The following is a 19,695-nucleotide window of genomic DNA, read 5'->3' as shown; positions in this document are numbered from 1 at the left end:
TTAGGTTGATCAAGTTGATGGTGGGTAATACTAACTAGATGCCTGCTCGATATTCTATCACTTCTAAATCAGGGACGTCCAGCGCAGATAGCCCTCCAGTAGCGTTAAGCAAAACTGAACAAAGGTTTTAGTCATTCCAAAAAGAACAAAATGCATCACGCTTTGTGCAAGCAGGCAATTTTTAGTTATTAAGAAATAAAAATGTTTTCAGTAATTTGTGAAAAATAAAGTAAAAAGAATATATTCACTAACTGCAAAAATAACATCGTTTTAACTAGTGTAGAAAGAATAAATATAATTTAAATAACTAATTTTTAAAAACATTTCTTCAATCATTGTGCAAATAAAAAACTTTTAAGCCATTACAGAATTTAAAAAAATGCTTTCAGTCATGCAGTTGAGATAGAATGTTTTCAGTCACTGAAAGAGTAGCCGTACAAATACTTCTAGTGTCTGAAAGAGTAGCCGTACAAATACTTTGAGTCGTGTATGAAAAACAATATTCTTCCTATCAGTAAAGAAGCGACAGGCAACATCAGATATACTGACAAGCCACGTAACGTGTTTATTTTCGTGGATAAAGCTGAGAAAAGAATCCGCAATTTGGTTGAAGAATCAAAAGGATTTGGCCAGATTAAAACATGAAGAAAACTTTAAGTTGTTTAATAGATGGAGAAAAAAAATTAAGTTTACTGAGTGAGCAGAAGTATGCTTACCGTGGATTGAACGACTTTGATAACGCTACTGTCTTTCTCGTAAAAGCGAAAATCGTAATGTGATGGCTAAACAGTATAAAGCTTATTACTTCTAGTGCTCTTGGTCCCCTTGGCGGAACACCATTAAAGTTGCAGAAATATAAATCTTTAAAGTAATTCCGATGGCCTGAAACAAGTGTTGTCTCGACAGATAGCTTACTTTGAATTTCACACATTCGAGGACAGTCATTGTTAGTTGCCCATAATTGAAGTAAAAGGCAACACTTTAGCTTTTCTAATCTAACCACACAGAGATCGCGAATCAAGGAACTAGATACCTTACACTCAGCCTCTGAGCCGCGCGTTGCCCAAAATATTTAAGAGAAGATATCACACAATAGTGGAAAAGATAAATGATTAGAAACATTTCTACTAAAATTCTGTTAAGGAGCAATAAATGTTCCTTTCTAGATTGGTAATAAAGCCTCCGCAATTTTAAGATGTAACAGATCGTTTCATTATTTTCCAGTAGGGGAATGTGCGTCACAAGAAATAAGAGATAATAAAGATAAGTAAGTTTTACTAAATCCGTGACATTCATATATTTATATACCATATAGTCCCTAATTAAGGTCCCCTCTCCAATTATTACCCCACCTCCCATATTTTAATCAAAGGTATAAGGAAAAATAAACAAGCATGGACACACACACTTAATAGAAATCAATAAATCACATGTGAAAAAATAGCACCCCCGTTTGCAGCTTTCAAGTCCCCTGGGGTGTAATTAGAGGCAATACGATGTATACAGTTACGACAGAAAGTGTTCGTACCCGTGCGTCCCGAGTAGTTTTTTGTTCATAACTTAAAAAGTATCACGATTAGGCTAATGGACGTATAGTATATTGTAAATATTATAATAATACACATCTACAGAAATTTCTATGTTGATTAAACGAGAAATAAGCTGTTTATAAACAAATAACAAAAAATAGGAGGAGCAGAAAATGTTCGTACAGTTCAGAATGTGTAACAAAACTGATATTCCCGTAAACATTTTGTTTAGTTTGGCGAATAAACTACATTATGCCATTCCAGAACTAGACACTGGGCTCATAATTATTGGAATTTAGCCAGCAAAAAATGTACTTCCGGCAATTTAGCACCGTCTCCGTCATTATCTGCTTGGTCATCATGGCGAACAGGAAACAACTATCCAGTGATTTAAATAACCAAATTATTGTAAAATACAAGTCTAGTGTGTCTCTTTCTGGTATTGCTACATAATTTAATATGCCGAAATCTACTGTTCAAAGCATAATTGCCAAGTTTTAGCTTACAAGATCAACTGCTAACCTCCCTCGTTCCGGACGCCCCACCAAAATTTCAGAGAGAAACCAAGAGGAAGGTTCTCAGAGAAGTTAGTAGTAACCCTCGTTTAACACGTAATGACATACAGAAACTGGTAAGGGAAACTGGGGTTGAAGTAAGCACCTCTACAGTTACGAACATGTTACGCTCTTCTGGGTTAAAAGCATGCCGTCCCCGTAGAACTCCATATTTAAAGCCTGTTCATTTAGAAGTACGATTGAGGTATGCAAGAAAGCATGTAGATAAACCCTTTACCTGTTGGAAGAGTATTCTTTTTTTTGTGAAACGAGACTAAAGTCGAGCTTTTCAGCCACAATGATGTTCGCTATATTTTCCGTAAGAAGGGTGAACGAAATCTTCCAAAAAACACCGCCCCTACAGTTAAACACTGAGGTGGCTCGATCATTCTCTGGGGTTCCTTCAGCTCTTCTGGTGTAGGCAGCCTTCACCGCGTCAACGGAATCATGAAAAAAGAAGAGTACGTTGATATATTAGGCACTTATATCGAGAATGATACTCGGAAGTTGCGGCTTGGGCGTCGTTGGATCTTCCAGCATGACAATGACCCTAAGCACACATCGAAATATGTGCAATCCTGGTTGCATAGGAACCATATAAGCGCTCTAGAGTGGCCATCGCAGTTACTCGATCTCAACCCAATTGAAAACGTCTGGCATGAGTTGAAGACCAGTGTTCATCAGCGTCATCCGAAAAACTTGCAAAAGTTGGAGGCCTTCTGTAAAGAAGAATGGAATAAAATACCAGTCGAGTACTGTCAAACGATCATAGAGGGCTATGAGGCGAGACTGCGCCAGGTAATTCACCTGAAAGGCGATACAACTGACTATTAAAATAAACGCACGAACACTTTTTGCCCCTCCTATGTTTGATTATTTGTTTATAAACAGTTTATTTTTCGTTCAATTTACATACAAATTTATGTAAATGTGTGTTAGTATAATATTTATAATATACTCTACTTTCATTATCCTAATCATGATACTTTTTAAGTTATGAGGAAAAACTACTCACGACGCAGGTGTATGAATACTTTCTGTCGTAACTGTGTGTATATATATATATATATTAGAGTAAAATTAATACTGATAAAGTTAAGTAAACAAAATCAAAAGTACGGATTGCGTTAAAGACAGCAAATTCAAACCTCTGATTAATTATATTAGTTTGTTATAACCTAAAAAACAAGCCGAAACAAAAATAAATTAAAAAATAAACAAAAACGTTGCACTAGAGTACAAGCTATAATGTGGGATTGTAAAACGTACCCTAGGTTTTGGAGGTGACTGCGGATGTAGGACCCACATTGAGGTGGGGATACACCGTCTATCATTCTTAACCAGCCTCGCATAAGAAGTAAAAGAGTAGCAATAGAAATAGAAGTTTGCTATAACTTGAAAAAAACATGTCAAAACAAAAATAAATCAAAATGCTGCACTAAGTGACAAGATCGCAGGATACAAACTATAATGTGGGATTATAAGATGTACCCTAGGTTTTGAAAGTAACTGAAGAAGTAGGACCCACATTGAGGTGGGGATACACCATCTATCAGTGTTAACCTCCATTCGCCTGTCTCACATAAAGAAATAAAGGAGTAGCAATAGAAATGGATATTAGGAGAGCGAGATGTGGGTGCTGAAGCCAACAACGCCCAACATCTATATCAACCTTCAATGCCTTCAGACAGTTGTGGGAAGGTGACTACTCTCTAAAGTAAAGAAGAAGAAAAAATTAATTGAAAAATAAGAATAAGAAAAATAAGGGACTACCATTTGGGGATAAGTAAGTAACCTCTTGAAGTTAGCATTCCAGTCCCCATTATGGTAGAAGAGCGTTAATTGATAGCCCAATAAACGAATTATACAAGAAGAAGAGTCCTATTCAGTTATCTAAATAAACTAGTGTAGCACCCAACCACCACCCATTTATTAAGTCTACTGTGACTATTATTCTCTGAACAAGCCTTTATATGCGGTAAAGTGTACTTCCTCATAAAGTAGTGCCAAGTTGATAAGTGACTTTATTCATAACTAAAAAATAGATTTATATCCCACATTATAGCTTGTAACCTGGGATCATTTTAATTAGTGCGGTGTTTTTTGTTTATTATTTTTAATTTATTTTTGTTTCGGCTCATTTTTAGGATATATATATATTCAAAATTTGTCAAACAAATGTGCTTATAACAAATTTTCACACAGTAAGCTACGGAGGTAACTGATCAATAACAAATGTAGAGCTATTACTCTTGTTTTTCTGGCAAATTGGGTATGTGCGTTTTTTAGTACAACGTATTTGTCTCCAAACTGGCTCCCTTTCTTTTAATTATCAGCCAGCAAGATAGTAACGCACCTTGTTCCTCCTTCCCATCAGTGTCTGCAATTGAATAAGTGATTTCATTTGTACCATGTGTCTCTCACTTGTTACTTTTTATCTGTTCCAAGTATAATGATCTGAAAAAAAACTAATAAACTAATGATAGGTTCACACATTAAGAAGTATATATCATTGATGTTCCAGAAACGTTATCAACAATCCCAGATTTTTTTACCAAATTAAATATATATAGTGTTAATTTTTCATTTAATTTTATACATCTACAGAGTATATTTTTCGATACCATTAGGAATATTGAACACCATATGAATTTGGTTTGTTTCGAATTTCGCGCAAATCTACACGAGGGCTATCTGCTATATAGCCGTCCCTAATTGAGCAGTGAAAAAACAAAGGAAAGGCGGCTAGTCATCACCACCAATCGCCAACTTTTGGGGTACTCTTTTACCAACGAATAGTTGTACTGACCGTCACGTTATAAATCTTCTGAAAGGACGAGCATTCAAACTCCACAGAGGCCCGTTTCCATTGAAACTGTCTTTGAATTCACTAATTAACGAAACGCCTAGTAGTACGCATAAAATTTGATTTCAGTGCAAATTATTCCATAAGAAAAACGACAAACTGATTAATTGTGTAAATGAATTACAGTAAAAATATCTGGATTAAACAGTGCGTTACAACGAAAAATGAAATCGATAAATGTGTCAAGTGTAGCGTATTTGGTACACAATTCCAAATGTGTCATAAAGACACATTTATGTTTTATCAAATAATTAAGTGTGGGAAAGTGTCCTGTGAACACATTATTTTTCGTAACGTCTCTTATTTTTTTACTACATTTATGTCAGCTACACCTATTTTTAGATCAAACAGTATTTTTCGTTTCATCACAGGATTTATAAGTTACTGTTTGTTGAGACAATTTATTTTCGGTTTAGTGTTTTTAATTCTCAAATGATATCAAAGACACAGGAGCACGAACTCGTGACACGGTATCACAAAGGAAATTATGTCAAAAGTAAACGGTCACCGCCCATTTCTCTTGACTTGTCATTTCCTATGTTGTGAGATTCATTATAAGATCAAGTCTCGAAATGATTGGTTAAATTAAAACTAAACAGAGCCTACTCTGTGTGACAGCTTATAACGAATAGAATTTCATTTTTTTACCGAAGGCTTAGAATTTAAGACTGCTTTAAACTGAAATGAATTTCTAATTATTATGGGATTTATATGTGAAATTCTAATGTCTATCCTTAAGTAACTGAAAAACCTGTCATATTTTTATGATACAGTAGCAACAACAGTTTATTGATCATATTTTTCAGTGGTTGATTATGTTTCTGTTAAAACTGTTATGTATAACTTGATAAACGAGTGTGTCAAGTCTACATCTTTTAGGTAATCTCACGTTATTAATATCACGCTTACGTTGGATTGAACGAAAGAAAATTGTTCCATTATTTGTGTGTTAAAACAGATTTTTTTCTTAGAAGTAAACAAACTGTTACACTCCTTTATTAACGTCGTGATAACATTTCAAGTTTCAGCAAATCTAAAAATAAAATGTTAGAGAATTAATTAAATCTCTGTCTTTTTCTTGCCTTGTCTGTATCAAACTGTTTTTGATGTTAGTTTGAAAGTGTGTTTTAACTGTTTTTGTTAACAACCGAAGCTTTTTTTTATTCAACTCCTATATGTGTTGGTGCAGCACATGAGAGACCTGGTAGCATGGTATGCGGATACCTTACAAAAGGTAATTTTCAATTTGTTTCATTTTCCACCCCATCCTTGTTGGGCTTTTTCAATTTATTCCCTGACGTTTCTTGTTTTGTTTATCCATTACATATTTTTAAGTTCCGTATTATTGGTTTATGTACTTTCTCTCATTCCACACCAGGTTGTTGGTTTGTGTTCATTATTGCATGAGCAAATTGACATTTGTGTAGTAGCCATGACAACTGTATATACTTGTGTTTGTAGTTTTGTACTGTGCTTTGTTCGACGCAGTTACGTGTAATTTGTTTACACCATTTTTTTACTGCACAAATGTGCTGTATAAAATGTGTGTGTGTGTGTGTGTGTGAGAGAGAGAGATACAAATTGTTATATGTATTATTTATGAAATGTTGATACGTTTTTGTGGTGTGTTCCTTTTACATTTAGGTTTAACTTACTGCCTTAACTGACATTTTACTACAGATTGCTCTAAAAATGCTCACTTAGTGTAAACGTATTTCAATCATATAAACGCTGAATTTGTTACGTTATTTTTTTTCATGTTTTCAGAATCTCTCGACTTCCACACCTACAAGCCTAACAAGATAAACACTAGCAGGTCTCAAAATATCGATATAGTTCAAAAACTTCCTCGTTAAAGGATTGCTTTACTGGTTCTAGAAACCACTATTATAATTTTCTCTTATAAATGATTCTAACCAAAATTTATTCCTTGCTATTTGTTTGCTTTTAACAGAATTTGAGGTAAATCGAAATGAAACTAACATCTAAGAACACATCCTCTGAGAAGAGTTTAGATGACTTATCCTTAGGCTTAGGGGTTAGAGCGATTCGCAATATGCGGGTGGCGGGTTCGAATCTACATCATCGAACATGTTCGCTTTTTCAGCCGTGGGTGCGTTATAATGTCACAGTCAATTCCACTATTCGTTGGTAAAAGAGTATCCAAAACGTTGGCTGTGGGTGGTGTTGACTAGGTGTATTCCTTCTTGTCTTTCACTGCTAAATTACGGATAGCTATTGTGTTGTTTTGCGCGAAATTCAAAACAAACCGAAACCTTTCTCCAGTTAATACAGACAATTGGTTTAGGTATAAATGATTAAATCTCGTTGTTTGACGCTCCTTGATCATTAAAGGTTTCTTGGTGATTAAGTCCATTTTAAATTAATACCATGTAATAACTTTTAATGAAATATAAAGAGAGATTGATTGCATTGTGTTGAAACGTTTTTGGATTGTTGCCATGTCCAGTCATTCTATGTTTGATGGTGATGCATATTGGCAATAGTCCTGCAGCGTGGTTTCTACTGTAAAAGACACCTCGTAAGGTTGTATTGTCTTAAGCAAATCACTCTTCTCTGCATGCCAGCCCGGCATGGCCATATGGTTAGGGCACTTAACTAGCAATCTAAGGATCACGAGTTCGAATCTTCGTCACACCAAATATGCTTGCTCGTTCAGTCGAGGCGTTATAATGTTACAGTCAATCCCATTATTCGTTGGTAAAAGAGTAGCCCAAGATATGCTAAATTAGGGACGTCTAGCCCTCGTGTAGCTTTGCGCGAAATTCAACAAACTTCTCTATGCTTTTCATAAGTCATCTGATGTACGAGAACGACAGTTATGCTAGTAACCCTTTCAATAGTCCGTCCCCTCCTGGAACAGCAGTAAGTCTTCGGATTTACAACGCCGAAATCATGGGTTCGATTCCACTCGGTGGACACAGCAGATATCCCGATATGGCTTTGCTATAAGAAAAACGCCTATTCAACAGTCCAACTGTACAGAAATCTATAGGAGCTGTATCCAAGAACTTGACTGGTATGTATTCATATGGAACAGCACAAATACTTGTTTCATTCTTCATCCACTTGAGGTACGCAACAGTTGACCAAATATGTTATGGAAGCATTTTGTGTCACTTCTCCAGATGCAGATCCTTCTTGATTATTTTATGTACAATTTTCTGGGGACATGGGCGGCTTTTTTCACTACCATTTTATCAAAGTTACAAGACGGCCACACTTTGCTTGTCACTAATTGAGTACTCTTCGTTTCAGGTCTTTTGCTGGGTGGTCTCAGTACACCAAGGTGACCTATAATCCTTAACTTAGTTTTTCAAGACAATTAGACACAAACGATATTTCCTACTTGGAAGTTCTAAATCCCAGATCGAAACACATCTTTATGGTCTGAATGTATGCATATGTTGCGATCAAATTCCAGTGGGTAAAACACTACCTACGTATTGCCAAGCAGCACCAATATATAGTTCCGATATCTTCTGCTACAATACGACTTTATATCGACCGTGATTGATATGTAACTTGTCTGTTTGGTTACTCGAAATCATTTTAGTGTATCCCTAACTAGATAAAGTTCACTAATTCCACTCGATACTAGTAGAATCCTGCCATTCGGCAAATTAAATCTATGTTTTCTAGAAATATTTCATCTCACTACTATACTTAATGAGTGTGTTTGAGTTCAGGGAAAAGCTTTTAAGTTTTCCAAATACATCTATCCAGAAAATGAGAAACGAGTTTAGAAACATATTATATTTCTTAAGTCTGGAAACGCGTAAGAGCCTTTGGTTTGTGTATAAACAAGTTTTAGAATTTTCGCGCAAGGCTACACGAGGATACGCTACACAGGAATGCCCCTAATTGTAAACTGATAGAATAGTGGAAAAGCAACTAGTCAACAACACTCACCAACAAATGTTCGACAACCTAAGAATGATTTGTGACAATTTTGATAGATTATGCATATGATATATATATATATATATGTCTATATCTTCAACGAACTGAAAATGATTCGGGCTTGGCCTGGTAGTTACAACACTCGACTCGAAATCTGTAACTTGCGGGTTCGAATCCATTCACCGAACATGTATGGCCTTTTATCATAGGATCGTTGTAACGTAATAACCAATCCCATTATTTGTTGATAAAAGAAACATTTAGCGCAGATTGGCCTTGAATAGCCCTGTGCAAAGTTCAACAAACGAATTCGACTTCTCATCTCTACAGAGCCCGTATATCACTCAAACTGTCCTGTTGACATGGCAACGGGCCAATCAGGTACGTTTTTTTTTTCGTTGTTGTAGCAAACTTACCGTTACGTAATGTACAAATACTATAAGTCCTTTAGCATCGATTATTTTATTAAACTGCCATTGAATGTTACAACTAAAATATACTTAATTTAACAAAACCTCGATTAGGGGGCACAAACGAGAATTATACATGAGGAAGTGGCTCATCTGACGACCCGCCACTGCATGGATTATTCTTATCTGGCTGAAAAGTGAGGTCTGCCTGTTATTCTTATGGCGCACTAAAAGAGAGAAAGGCGTTGTTGCGACAACGGGAAGGGAATCATGAACCCTAGAATATCCAATGTAGCACTGTTACATTACTTTGGCATGGTTTCTTATAAAACTGTGATAAATGCATGTTATAACCATGCCCAATAGCTGTTAATACTGAATGTTAAATAACTACTTATAAGTATCAAATTTTCCAGTACGTATATATTTCTTTATGTGTGTGTGAAAGAAAACTTTAATTTTTATCAGTTAAATTTTGGCACGAAACAATGCAGCCAGTTCATATCATACCCTGTCAGTGTTATCACGAATAAGAGACATAATTAAATCCTTTCCAACCACTGATCAACATTTCGCTATGGCTCTTCTGATATGCTCTATCAGTAATAAGGAGAATTTGGTTTCTAGATAGAAAACATTTTTCGTGGTGATTATTAGTTATCGTGTGTTATCAATAATTATTCTTAGCTGTAGTTGAATTAGTTCATTTCACAACGCCCATCTTGGTCAGGACATTTTAGTACCTGCTTTTCTTCTAAGCTATTTTTCATTTTTCTATTTGCAGTCTTTGTTTATTGTTATTGTGCCTCTTTTTTTTAAAAGCTTTTTTTTCTTTTATATTACTAAGTTGGTTTTGTTCTTTACCAAGAATATTAGTTCAGTTTGAATATAATAAAAAAATCATCTGTAATGTCTAGTCTAAAATCTCATGGAGTTTATATAAATTTATATACTCGTGGTGGGTAGAGCACAGACCTCATTGTGTAGCTTTGTGCTTAATTACAAACAATCTTATTTAAATTAACTTAAAGTCGATTAATTAAGTTATTGAACTTCAAAATCAAAACTACATGAATGATACGATTCGATTATTTCATCTGTTTACTTGTTTTAGCGCATAGCTACACAACAAGCTATCTGCGTTCTGTCTATTAATAGGAACCGAGACCCGGATTTTAGCGTTGTAAGTCTATAAACGTAGCGCTGACCCCTTGGAGAAGCACAAACACGTCGTAATGCTGAGTGCTTATGTTCATATCAGAAATTAATATTCTCAGGGATTTCAAATGTTTTGAAATGCTTTCATTTCCTAAATAAATTGTTTATAAAAATGTCATTAACATAAAAAAACTAAATATTTCCCAATAAATTTCCTGCTCTAGAGAAAATTTAGGTACTGGAGAATACATTTGAAAGAAATTTTTACCGGACTAAATCTGTCTAGGAAATGTTTGTCGACGTTTCGAGTTTCATATCAAAAGCGGGGCCCAATGAAGATCTCTGTCAGCTGTCCTGAAACTTCCAGATGCAATCCATTAACAATGCCTTTCAAATATAGATTTCATGGAGAGGTGGGAATTCTAAAACAATATTGAATCCTATTACTTTGTTTATAATTAACTTTCCAGCTAACAGAAGGACGACAGTTGTTATGTATAGGAATCACACGAGCTTGTGTTCTTTGTTTGTTATATATATCAATATCTCTAATGAAACTGACCTTTCAATTTTTCCAGCATTTGAACAATCTTCTCGAACATTACCTCGAGCCTATGAAGAAAGAGTCGTTTATTTCCAATGCTGAAATCACTGCACTGTTTGGAAATATACAAGAAATCGTCCAGTTTCAGAGGGCGTTTTTACAAAGTTTGGAGGAGGCGATTGCTGCGGAACCCGAATTCAATAAATTTGAAAACCCCACTCAATTTAAGGTTTGTTTGTCGTCGGATTATCTTTGTTTTATAAACTTCGCATTCCACTTTCATAAACTTTCTGTTACACACTGTACGTTTGTTTCCTTAAAACCTCTGTTACATTGTACGTTTGTTTCCCAATCCTATGTTACACTATATTTTCTAAACCCTCTATTGCACTGTATATATCCTTAAATAAATGTATCATTTATTTATGAAATTCTTCACTCATTCTATGAACGTTTTATATTATCGGAAAGCCTGCATGTTTGTCTTTTGTATAATTAGTAACTGCCTTATTTCATTTATACTGAAAGTTTGTAACTGTCACATGACAAGTCTTTATTGTGCTTATAATGAAAATCCATCAGTATTAAAATATTATTTAGAATGTGCACAGTAACAAATCATATTAGCAATGTTTCTTAATACAGAGCTGTGACGTTTAATCAGACACTTGCAATAACGTTAACTGTTCCAAATAACATGATAAAAAATGCGTTTCATTTTGCAGAATGTGCTCTTTGCTATTGGGAACTCCTTCCTTCTCTACGCTGACCAGTTCAAGTTGTACAGCTCATTCTGTGCCAGTCATTCTAAAGCTCAGAAAGTTCTCCATCCGGGTAAGTCCTGTCGAATTATACCGACCATTTCGTGCGCTCCTTAATCAAATTCACTGAAACTGCACTGCCACAGTATTCCCGTGTTTTAAGCTTACGTGCATGATAAGAATAATTGTCAATCCGTTACCATGTATGGTAAGTGGTAGGATTATGTTAACAGACTGTTTTCCTTCTGTTAAAAGTTCAGAAGAGTTGCGATACTTGTGTAATATTTTCGATGTGACCCTCTGTTGTGGTCCAATTTAGTGTTATGTAATTACCCCTTTTGTTTTGCCGTCCTGAAAAGGTTTCGGTTACAATTAAACCTCGGTTGAAAATTATATCAAATGCGAAAATTTAAACGTGTTTGCACGATTTAATCGAGAACTTCACTTGGTATTGTTTTTGCACCAGACACTTATCGCTAATTTTGTTTATATTACATTGCATTAAGCCTAATTCTCTTTTACTCTATGATAGGCTCGTGAGAATTAGACTCATTAAATACGCCACTCTGTCGTAAAATGTATTATCGTTTTATTTGACTGTTTTTAGGAGAAGGGAACACAGCACTGCTGGAATTCCTTCAGTCACGCAATCCAAAAGGACAGCATAGCTTCTCTCTAGAGTCTTATCTTATCAAGCCTATTCAACGGATTCTCAAGTATCCGCTGCTATTACAGCAACTTAAACATTTAACAGATCCTACATCAGAAGAACACCGCCATCTAACGGGTAAGTGGTGCACTAACATACCGATAGTTATAACCTTTTTGTTTTGCCTTTGTTGTTCAGTTCTTTAAGTATTTTTAGTCTAATAACACACATAATAAAAATGAGTGTACAAATATTTTAATGTTTTCCTCACATTGGAAAACTGTTGGCTTTGTACACTAGACGGATTATGGAATGCATTTCTGGTGGAATGTTGTAGTTTTCACATTACAGCCTTACTTTGGAGCCTTTTACTCTGTGGGGCTATCTTCAAGAAGAACAGATATAGTGACATGAACTGTAATGACATTGCGAGACTTCAAAATCGTTTTAATATAACATCTACATATATCTGCTAACCCGCTGTAATAAACGAGTGAGCTAATGAAGACCATTCATTATTAATGTGTGTTAATTAATTACTGGAAATTTTTACATTGTAGGTTTATTACATTTGTCAGGAAGTTATATTTTGGACATGATACGTTAGTAACGTTATACTATTAAAGTGAATAAAGCTTCAGGACTAGACATAGTCCTGTTACTAATAATTAGTGAGAAACAAAAATTATTATATTCCAAGTTTTTAGACTGATAGACAGTGGCACAGTGCCCTCCTTCATTAGAAATTACAATATCTGAATAAAAAAGTCGAAAAGTATCAGTTGTAAGTATGATATACTAACAGTACTACGGTGTGTTTTTTAACACTACATTTTGTGTTCAGTCGCTTACGGTTTTCCTGAGAATATAAATGTATAATATTATTTCAACTACATATCTATTGCGACACATTTTGCTCAAAACCAAAGTGCACCAGGCCAACTGGAATACAACGAAAACAGTGGTGGCCAGGACCCTATTTACATTAGCCATTTATTACTATAAAAAAGCTTTGATAAGCTCACTAGCCAGCAGGAGGACGCTGTAAATGTTTATGAAAGTATGTCATAGTGCTGTGTATCTTGTTCAAGCAAGCACAGTTGAGATTTGAAATGGATTAGGTCTTGAATAAATTTAAGAAACGTACTACTATGGTACAGCTGTGTACCGAGTTATAATAACAAAACCAGAGGGAATTTGTTCCATTTTTATTGTTTTAATTCCTTTCTAGTATTTATTTGATGAACTTTTCTACAAAGTTATTCGAGACCCATCAGTGCTAGCCGTCCCTAACTCTGAAGTGATAGACTGCGGAGAAGCAGCTAGCAAACAACATCGACTGCCGACTCTGTACCAGTGGTGAACGGGTTTCAATCCCTTGACCTGCAGATTGCTAGTCGATAGCCCTAACCACCAGGTCATGCCTTCCTTACAATCTATCACTTCAAAATTGGAAAATTGGGGAGGGTTAGTGCAGATACTTCATCTAGTTTACCCGATGTTTCAAGTAAACAAACAAATCTTACGATAGTCTTGTACATTCAGTATTATAAGAAAAAACCTTCATCTTCAGGCCTAGCTAGGTGCTTCTACGTAAGCCTAAGCCAGTTGGTAATTAGATTGTACAGAATTAGACCTGTAACTGTACTGGTTAATTGATACGGAACATATAAAACTATTCATACAAGAACATGATACTGGAAATTAAAATATTTTTCATAGGAACCCATAAAGAAGCAACTAAAAATAGCGGTTGTTTCCTTCATAAAACCACCAATTTGGTTACTTTTGAAGACTTAATGGAAATTATCATCTCAGAAGATAATGCATCTTTGCAAGTTCTGGGAATTCCTCAAAAGAATCATTTACAAACTGAGGTACACCTCCGAGTCCAATAAGGAGAAAAGGGACAAACATCCCTCTAAATTTACAGTGGATAGGAGCTATAGTTCTTATTGCATCCCACTCTTCCCTGTATAGTTATTGTACCTATCACACAAACCCTATACTTGTTTGTGAGAGAAAAGGTATTTTTAAATTTCTTAGAAGCTTTGAGACAAACATTATTATAACCCCACTGAAGCAGAGGGGCTGCATATTGATTTGCCGCTGTTCGTGGATGGGATATTTCATTATTGGATGGATATTGACCAAATTTATACAACACATAGCGCATAGAAAGTTCTAGTCGTGGGTCAAGGTCAAAGTGGGACGTGTTTTATAAACGTGATTTCAGTTATTTTAGCTGAGGTATTTATTTGCATTAAATAAAAGTGGGATAAATTTGGAGTAGAGGGACAAAAATACAACATAATAATGTATGTCTAAATGGGTAGGTGCACATACGAGGTGTGATCAAAAAGTTTCAAGATTTCACTTTTATTCCGAAGAATAATGTACATACATCAGTATTATATGCTTGGTTTGGTTTGTTTTGAATTTTGCACATAACTATTCGAGGGCTATCTGCGCTAACCGTCCCGCAGTTAGCAGTGTAAGACTAGAGGGAAAGCAGCTAGCTAGTCATCACCGCCCCCCACCAACTCTTGAGCTACTCTTTTTACCAACGAATAGTGGGATTGACCGAACCTTATAACGCCCCCACGACTGAAAGGGCGAGCATGTTTGGTGTGATGGGGATTTGAACCCTCGACTCACAGATTACGAGTCGCATGCCTTAACCACCTGGCCATGCCGGGCCAGTATTATATGCTATCCCCTTCAAAATAATATTCCCCAGCTGATACCCACTTGTTCCAACGTTCCTCCCATTTTCTGAAGCAATGCTGGAAGTCTTCAACTGTTATGCGACTAAGTTTTGCTTTCACACTATTATGGATGGTTGGAATGTCATCAAATTTCTTTGCCTTCAATTTAGTTTTAATTTTGGGGAACAGAAAAAAAATCACCCGAGGCAATATCGGGAGAATACGGGGGGGATGTGTTTTTTTTCTGACACAAATGTTTGAACAGACACAGCAGTGTGTGCAGGCACGTTATCATGATGAAGAAACCAGTGAACATTCTCATACAGCTCGCGGCGGTTTCTTCTAAATTTCTCCCTCAAGCGAAATAAGACATCTTTATAAAGGCCTGGTTAAATGACTGGCCTCTTCGAATTTTTTCTTTCACCTTAGCGACCGTTTCATCAGTGGACGATGTCGAAGGTTGCCCAGAACGTGGGTCATCTTTGACCGATTCCCGGCCGTCCTGGAAGCGTTTTATCCACTGATAAAGGACAACCTTACTGTCATCACCAAAAGCAGTTTAACATTTCGAGGATTTCTGTTCCTCCTTTACCATTCTTCACATAAAACTTGATGCAAACACGTTGTTTTTTTTCTGTTCATTTTTATTACGACAGGAGCAAGAGATTCATCTGTCTTTGAATACGTTTTTCACAACCCAGGTATAAGGTCTGGAGAAATGGCTTGTTCGTGGGGTAGATCACTAGTTGTGCTTTGTACGCACCTCTGTACTGGCATCTATAACAGAAGAAGTCTTAGAACTTTTTGATCAGACATCGTATATAACAAGATGTATTACTTTTGTATGTATGTATGCGAACACATACAACATACATAATTTTTTGACACTCGTACATGGTTTTAATGTCTCAAACACACACACAAAGTTAGTTCTAACTATATCGTACGCTTATCCAAGTGCTTATTTGATTGAAAATATTATGGTCAATGGAAAGATTAGTTGTACAGCCTTTCCTTTTAGAGTTTACTTTTCTTAAGTTATTGTATATTCAGGTTACCTCAAGTGGGAAAATAGCACATTATCGTTATTATACGGCAGCACTCATCCATACTTTGGAACTAAAAGTTGTTTACCGAAGAAATAGCCCTAACTCGCTTTGGCTGTTGATTCGCCTCTGGTAGTTGAATCTATAGGGCTCGCAGTTATTCCGCGCGCGTTTAAAGCAGCCACAATCAAAGGGTTAAATACACTGGATGCTGTATGTTTGTAAAGATAGATTGTGATCAGTCCAACAGAGCAGACTGTAAGGACTTTTTTATGGATTATTTTCTCTATAGTTAGAAATTGACAAAATGCCTGAGATTTTAATAAAATTTGAACCTACGACTCTGCTTCCCGGGCATTAATATAGCTAACTTAATTTTAATTTCATCTGTTGACGCGAACGAAATGTTGTCATCCTTAAATCTGGATTTTACTGATCGACGTTCAAACGTCGAATCTTGTCGATAATAGTATTCGTAGCAGGTCTAAGTAAGTATATTTCTTTTTCTAGAAGCCTTAAAGGGTATGGAAAGAGTTGCTGAACACATCAATGAAATGCAGCGAATCCATGAAGAATACGGAGCCATATTTGACCATCTACATCGACAACATCTTCGATCTTCAAAACAGGTACTAATGACTCCACCTTATCAACATGTGTAACACATGAAGGTGTTTAGTTAATGCAGTGAGTTATGATGAATTGTATATCTGTTCAAGAATAAAAACGTTTTAATTAATCAAAATTATTCAAGTATGTAGATATATATGTACGTAAATATTTACAAATGTGTAGGATAAGAATAGACGACGGAAGCTGAGGGCACGTGCCCCTGCCCATTTTCATCCGATAGTAAAGTGTTCCTTTTAATGAGGAATAGACTCGTGTATAATTATTAGACAAAATATTTATTTCACTTTTGAATTTAATGGCCGTAGATAACATAGTAAAATGGGTGCCCCCCCAAAAAAAAAAAGTTCTGCCGCGTATGACTTTGAAGTCGTAATATTGAATTATAATGTCACAGAAAACGAGCTGTTCTCCATTTATTAACAGATAAAATGGTTGAAAATACTTTTCATTAAGGTATGTATATATAAAATGTAACGAATTCTTTATAAAAACCTCTTCAGAGAGGCGTCACATAATGCGATATGTTCAGGTCTAAGATGAGCACTAACGTGAATAGTTGATTACGGTTTTAACTTTTGTAGTTAACTGTATAACTTGTTTCATTGTTATTGTGATAAAATTGTACAGTTAGAACTTGTAGAGAATTATTTATTGTAAGTAGTGCATAAACTGTATAGTTATAACTTGTAGTGGACAGTTTCTGTATTGTTTATAGTTATAACTTGTAGTGGACAGTTTCTGTATTGTTTTTTAAAGTCCCTTACAAGATCAGGGTTTTTTTATAACTTATCATGATTACACTTGCTCTACTATCCGATGCAGAATGTGGACCTCAGTCCTGGAGAGCTTCTGTACTACGGAGGCGTGGAATGGATCAATATCTCGGAGTTTCTGGGTAAAATCAAGAAAGGACTGGAATTACATGCCATGTGCTTCGTCTTCAAGACGGCGGTCGTTTTCCTTTGCAAGGAAAGGATAAGACAGAAGAAGAAACTGATGGTAAGCTAACCTAGTCATCATTAGTTACAGTGTCTTACAAGAGATTACGAAAACATTTAACTAACAAAACAAACCCCTTATATTTGTTACTACGTGTAAAATATAACTAGTGTACCATCATTGTTTGTTCTTCCATTGATTTGTTGTTTCTCTTCGGCTTTTCGTAGAAAAAAATAACATTGCTGCAGTTTAAAATATAAAATTCAGTTATGATAGACAGGATCTTTCTTTAATAACAAACCTTTATATAGGAATCTATGGCATTGTTCTTTAATCTCGAATAAGTTGGACACTGTTATATACTTCTATTATATACTTCTACTTTTAATAAATTTAAATAAAACAATTTGTACTGAGGGAAAGGAGTGATTATATCAAAATTTATATCCGAAAAAAGCATGATTAGTGTATGAGTTGTATCGAATTTTTTTTAAACCTATTCGATCAGGTGTGTGTAAAGACAAATTTCTTGGTGTTTTACGTACCTTATAAGGTCCCAGAACCTTTGTTACCATTTCATTAATAAAGATTTTTATGCTCTTTTATTTAAATCTCATACATTATGTAATCAGTATGCCCAGCCCCAGAATTCCTTCACGTGTCATACTAACCAACCCTGAATTTATCACATGTACAATCAATCTCAGATTTCTATCTCCTAGCTTCTGGCCAATTCGACAGTCATATTTACAGTTCAAATCATCATAGTGTTATGATAATACACGTTATTTGACTATAGAATTACCGATGCATGTCATTAAAACGAAGAACTATAATCTTCTAGAATATGGCACTGTTTAGTGTATTGTGTCAGAAAGGTCAAATAATATTGTAGAAACATAGCAGTCAAACGACTATTACAATATAACTTCTAATATGACGAAGCTTATTTATATCGTGAACTAACTGAAAATCGATAACCTAGTAGTACTAGCGACTTAATTTACTACGGATGTGTGAAAAGTTGCGAGAACTATTTCTTATTTTGACCGCTAGTAGTTAGCAGTGACAACTGTTTTAATTATCACTTTAAAGACGATTTAATTCAGGTATTACATAAATGATATAACTATAACGTGTTACCTTTTACTTTCTTGGAATTCAAACCCTGCACTGATCCCAAAACAAATTGTTCTTGTCGAATAAAAAGAACTAATAACTTTATATAACATTTCTAAACATGTTTTAAATGTAACAGGGAAGCTCTAGTAAGACAAGTGCTCCTGAGGTAGAGATTATCCGTTATCAAGTGTTGATCCCCGTGACCGAGGTCCAAGTAAGGGCTAGTGGAATTAAAGATGGCGAATCTCATTTCCTGTGGGAGCTTATCCACTTGAAATCCCAGATACAAAGACGTTCAGAAAAAGTATACCAGCTATCAAACAGGTAGGACAAAAATAGTTATTTTACAATTATCGCAGTTACACACGTTTTATATTACCTTATTCTTAGAAGAGGGATTAAACAGCATGTTCCTAATTTCCCCGAAATGAAGCCTCAGGCAACCTAGAGGAGTCATCTATTTTAACCACTCGCACTACTTTACAGTAGTGTGTTGTTTGTCACTCCATCAGTAGACACTATAATGGCGTCACCTAAGGGGCCCTTAATGTTGCAATCTGTACTATCGTGACGTCATTAAAACAAGAAGAATTATTTATACTATTCGCTCCCGATGGTACCTCCCATATTTCCTTGTACTGCCTGTTACCGTATTAAGTGTAACAAAATATGCACCAAAAAAAAACCACAGAAACGGTGAAATTACTAATTTCTTATGCAAAATACATACGGCCCACATCAGTAGAAAATGGCAGCAGTTGGGGTGTTGATTGTATTTTTGTTTATATATTATTTGGAACCTTCTAATAAACAAGATGATGAACTCCCAAGCCATTTGCAAGATTATTAAAA

The 19,695-nt window shown here is 35.4% G+C and overlaps 2 protein-coding genes across 9 annotated transcripts in view; one reads left to right on the top strand and one right to left on the bottom strand.

Annotated features, from left to right (window-relative positions):
• LOC143257624 (uncharacterized) overlaps positions 1–19,695 on the bottom strand; it is a 97,385-nt gene that overhangs the window by 3,209 nt on the left and 74,481 nt on the right. Inside the window, exon 8 of one of the 2 annotated variants that reach the window (XM_076516642.1) lies at positions 14,525–15,880. The exons of the other annotated variant lie outside the window; for it this stretch is intronic. The gene's annotated coding sequence lies outside the window, so the exon portion shown is untranslated. Of the gene's footprint in view, positions 1–14,524; positions 15,881–19,695 lie in introns of those variants that run through there. 2 annotated transcript variants of the gene reach the window in all.
• Positions 1–19,695, top strand: part of LOC143257623 (protein still life, isoform SIF type 1-like) — a 297,368-nt gene that overhangs the window by 271,976 nt on the left and 5,697 nt on the right. For 5 of the 7 annotated variants that reach the window (XM_076516633.1, XM_076516638.1, XM_076516634.1 and 2 more), the window contains 7 exons: positions 6,139–6,183; positions 11,020–11,214; positions 11,711–11,819; positions 12,354–12,533; positions 16,660–16,778; positions 17,605–17,781; positions 18,980–19,167. In XM_076516633.1, the coding sequence (XP_076372748.1) occupies positions 6,139–6,183; positions 11,020–11,214; positions 11,711–11,819; positions 12,354–12,533; positions 16,660–16,778; positions 17,605–17,781; positions 18,980–19,167 (1,013 nt within the window). The remainder of the gene's footprint in view (positions 1–6,138; positions 6,184–11,019; positions 11,215–11,710; positions 11,820–12,353; positions 12,534–16,659; positions 16,779–17,604; positions 17,782–18,979; positions 19,168–19,695) is intronic. The other 2 variants (XM_076516637.1, XM_076516635.1) reach the window with 1 other exon arrangement.

The sequence above is a fragment of the Tachypleus tridentatus genome, chromosome 7 (genome assembly GCF_004210375.1).
Source record: "Tachypleus tridentatus isolate NWPU-2018 chromosome 7, ASM421037v1, whole genome shotgun sequence".
In the NCBI taxonomy this organism is placed as follows: Eukaryota; Metazoa; Arthropoda; class Merostomata; order Xiphosura; family Limulidae; genus Tachypleus; species Tachypleus tridentatus.
This window is presented reverse-complemented; position numbering and strand designations above follow the sequence as displayed.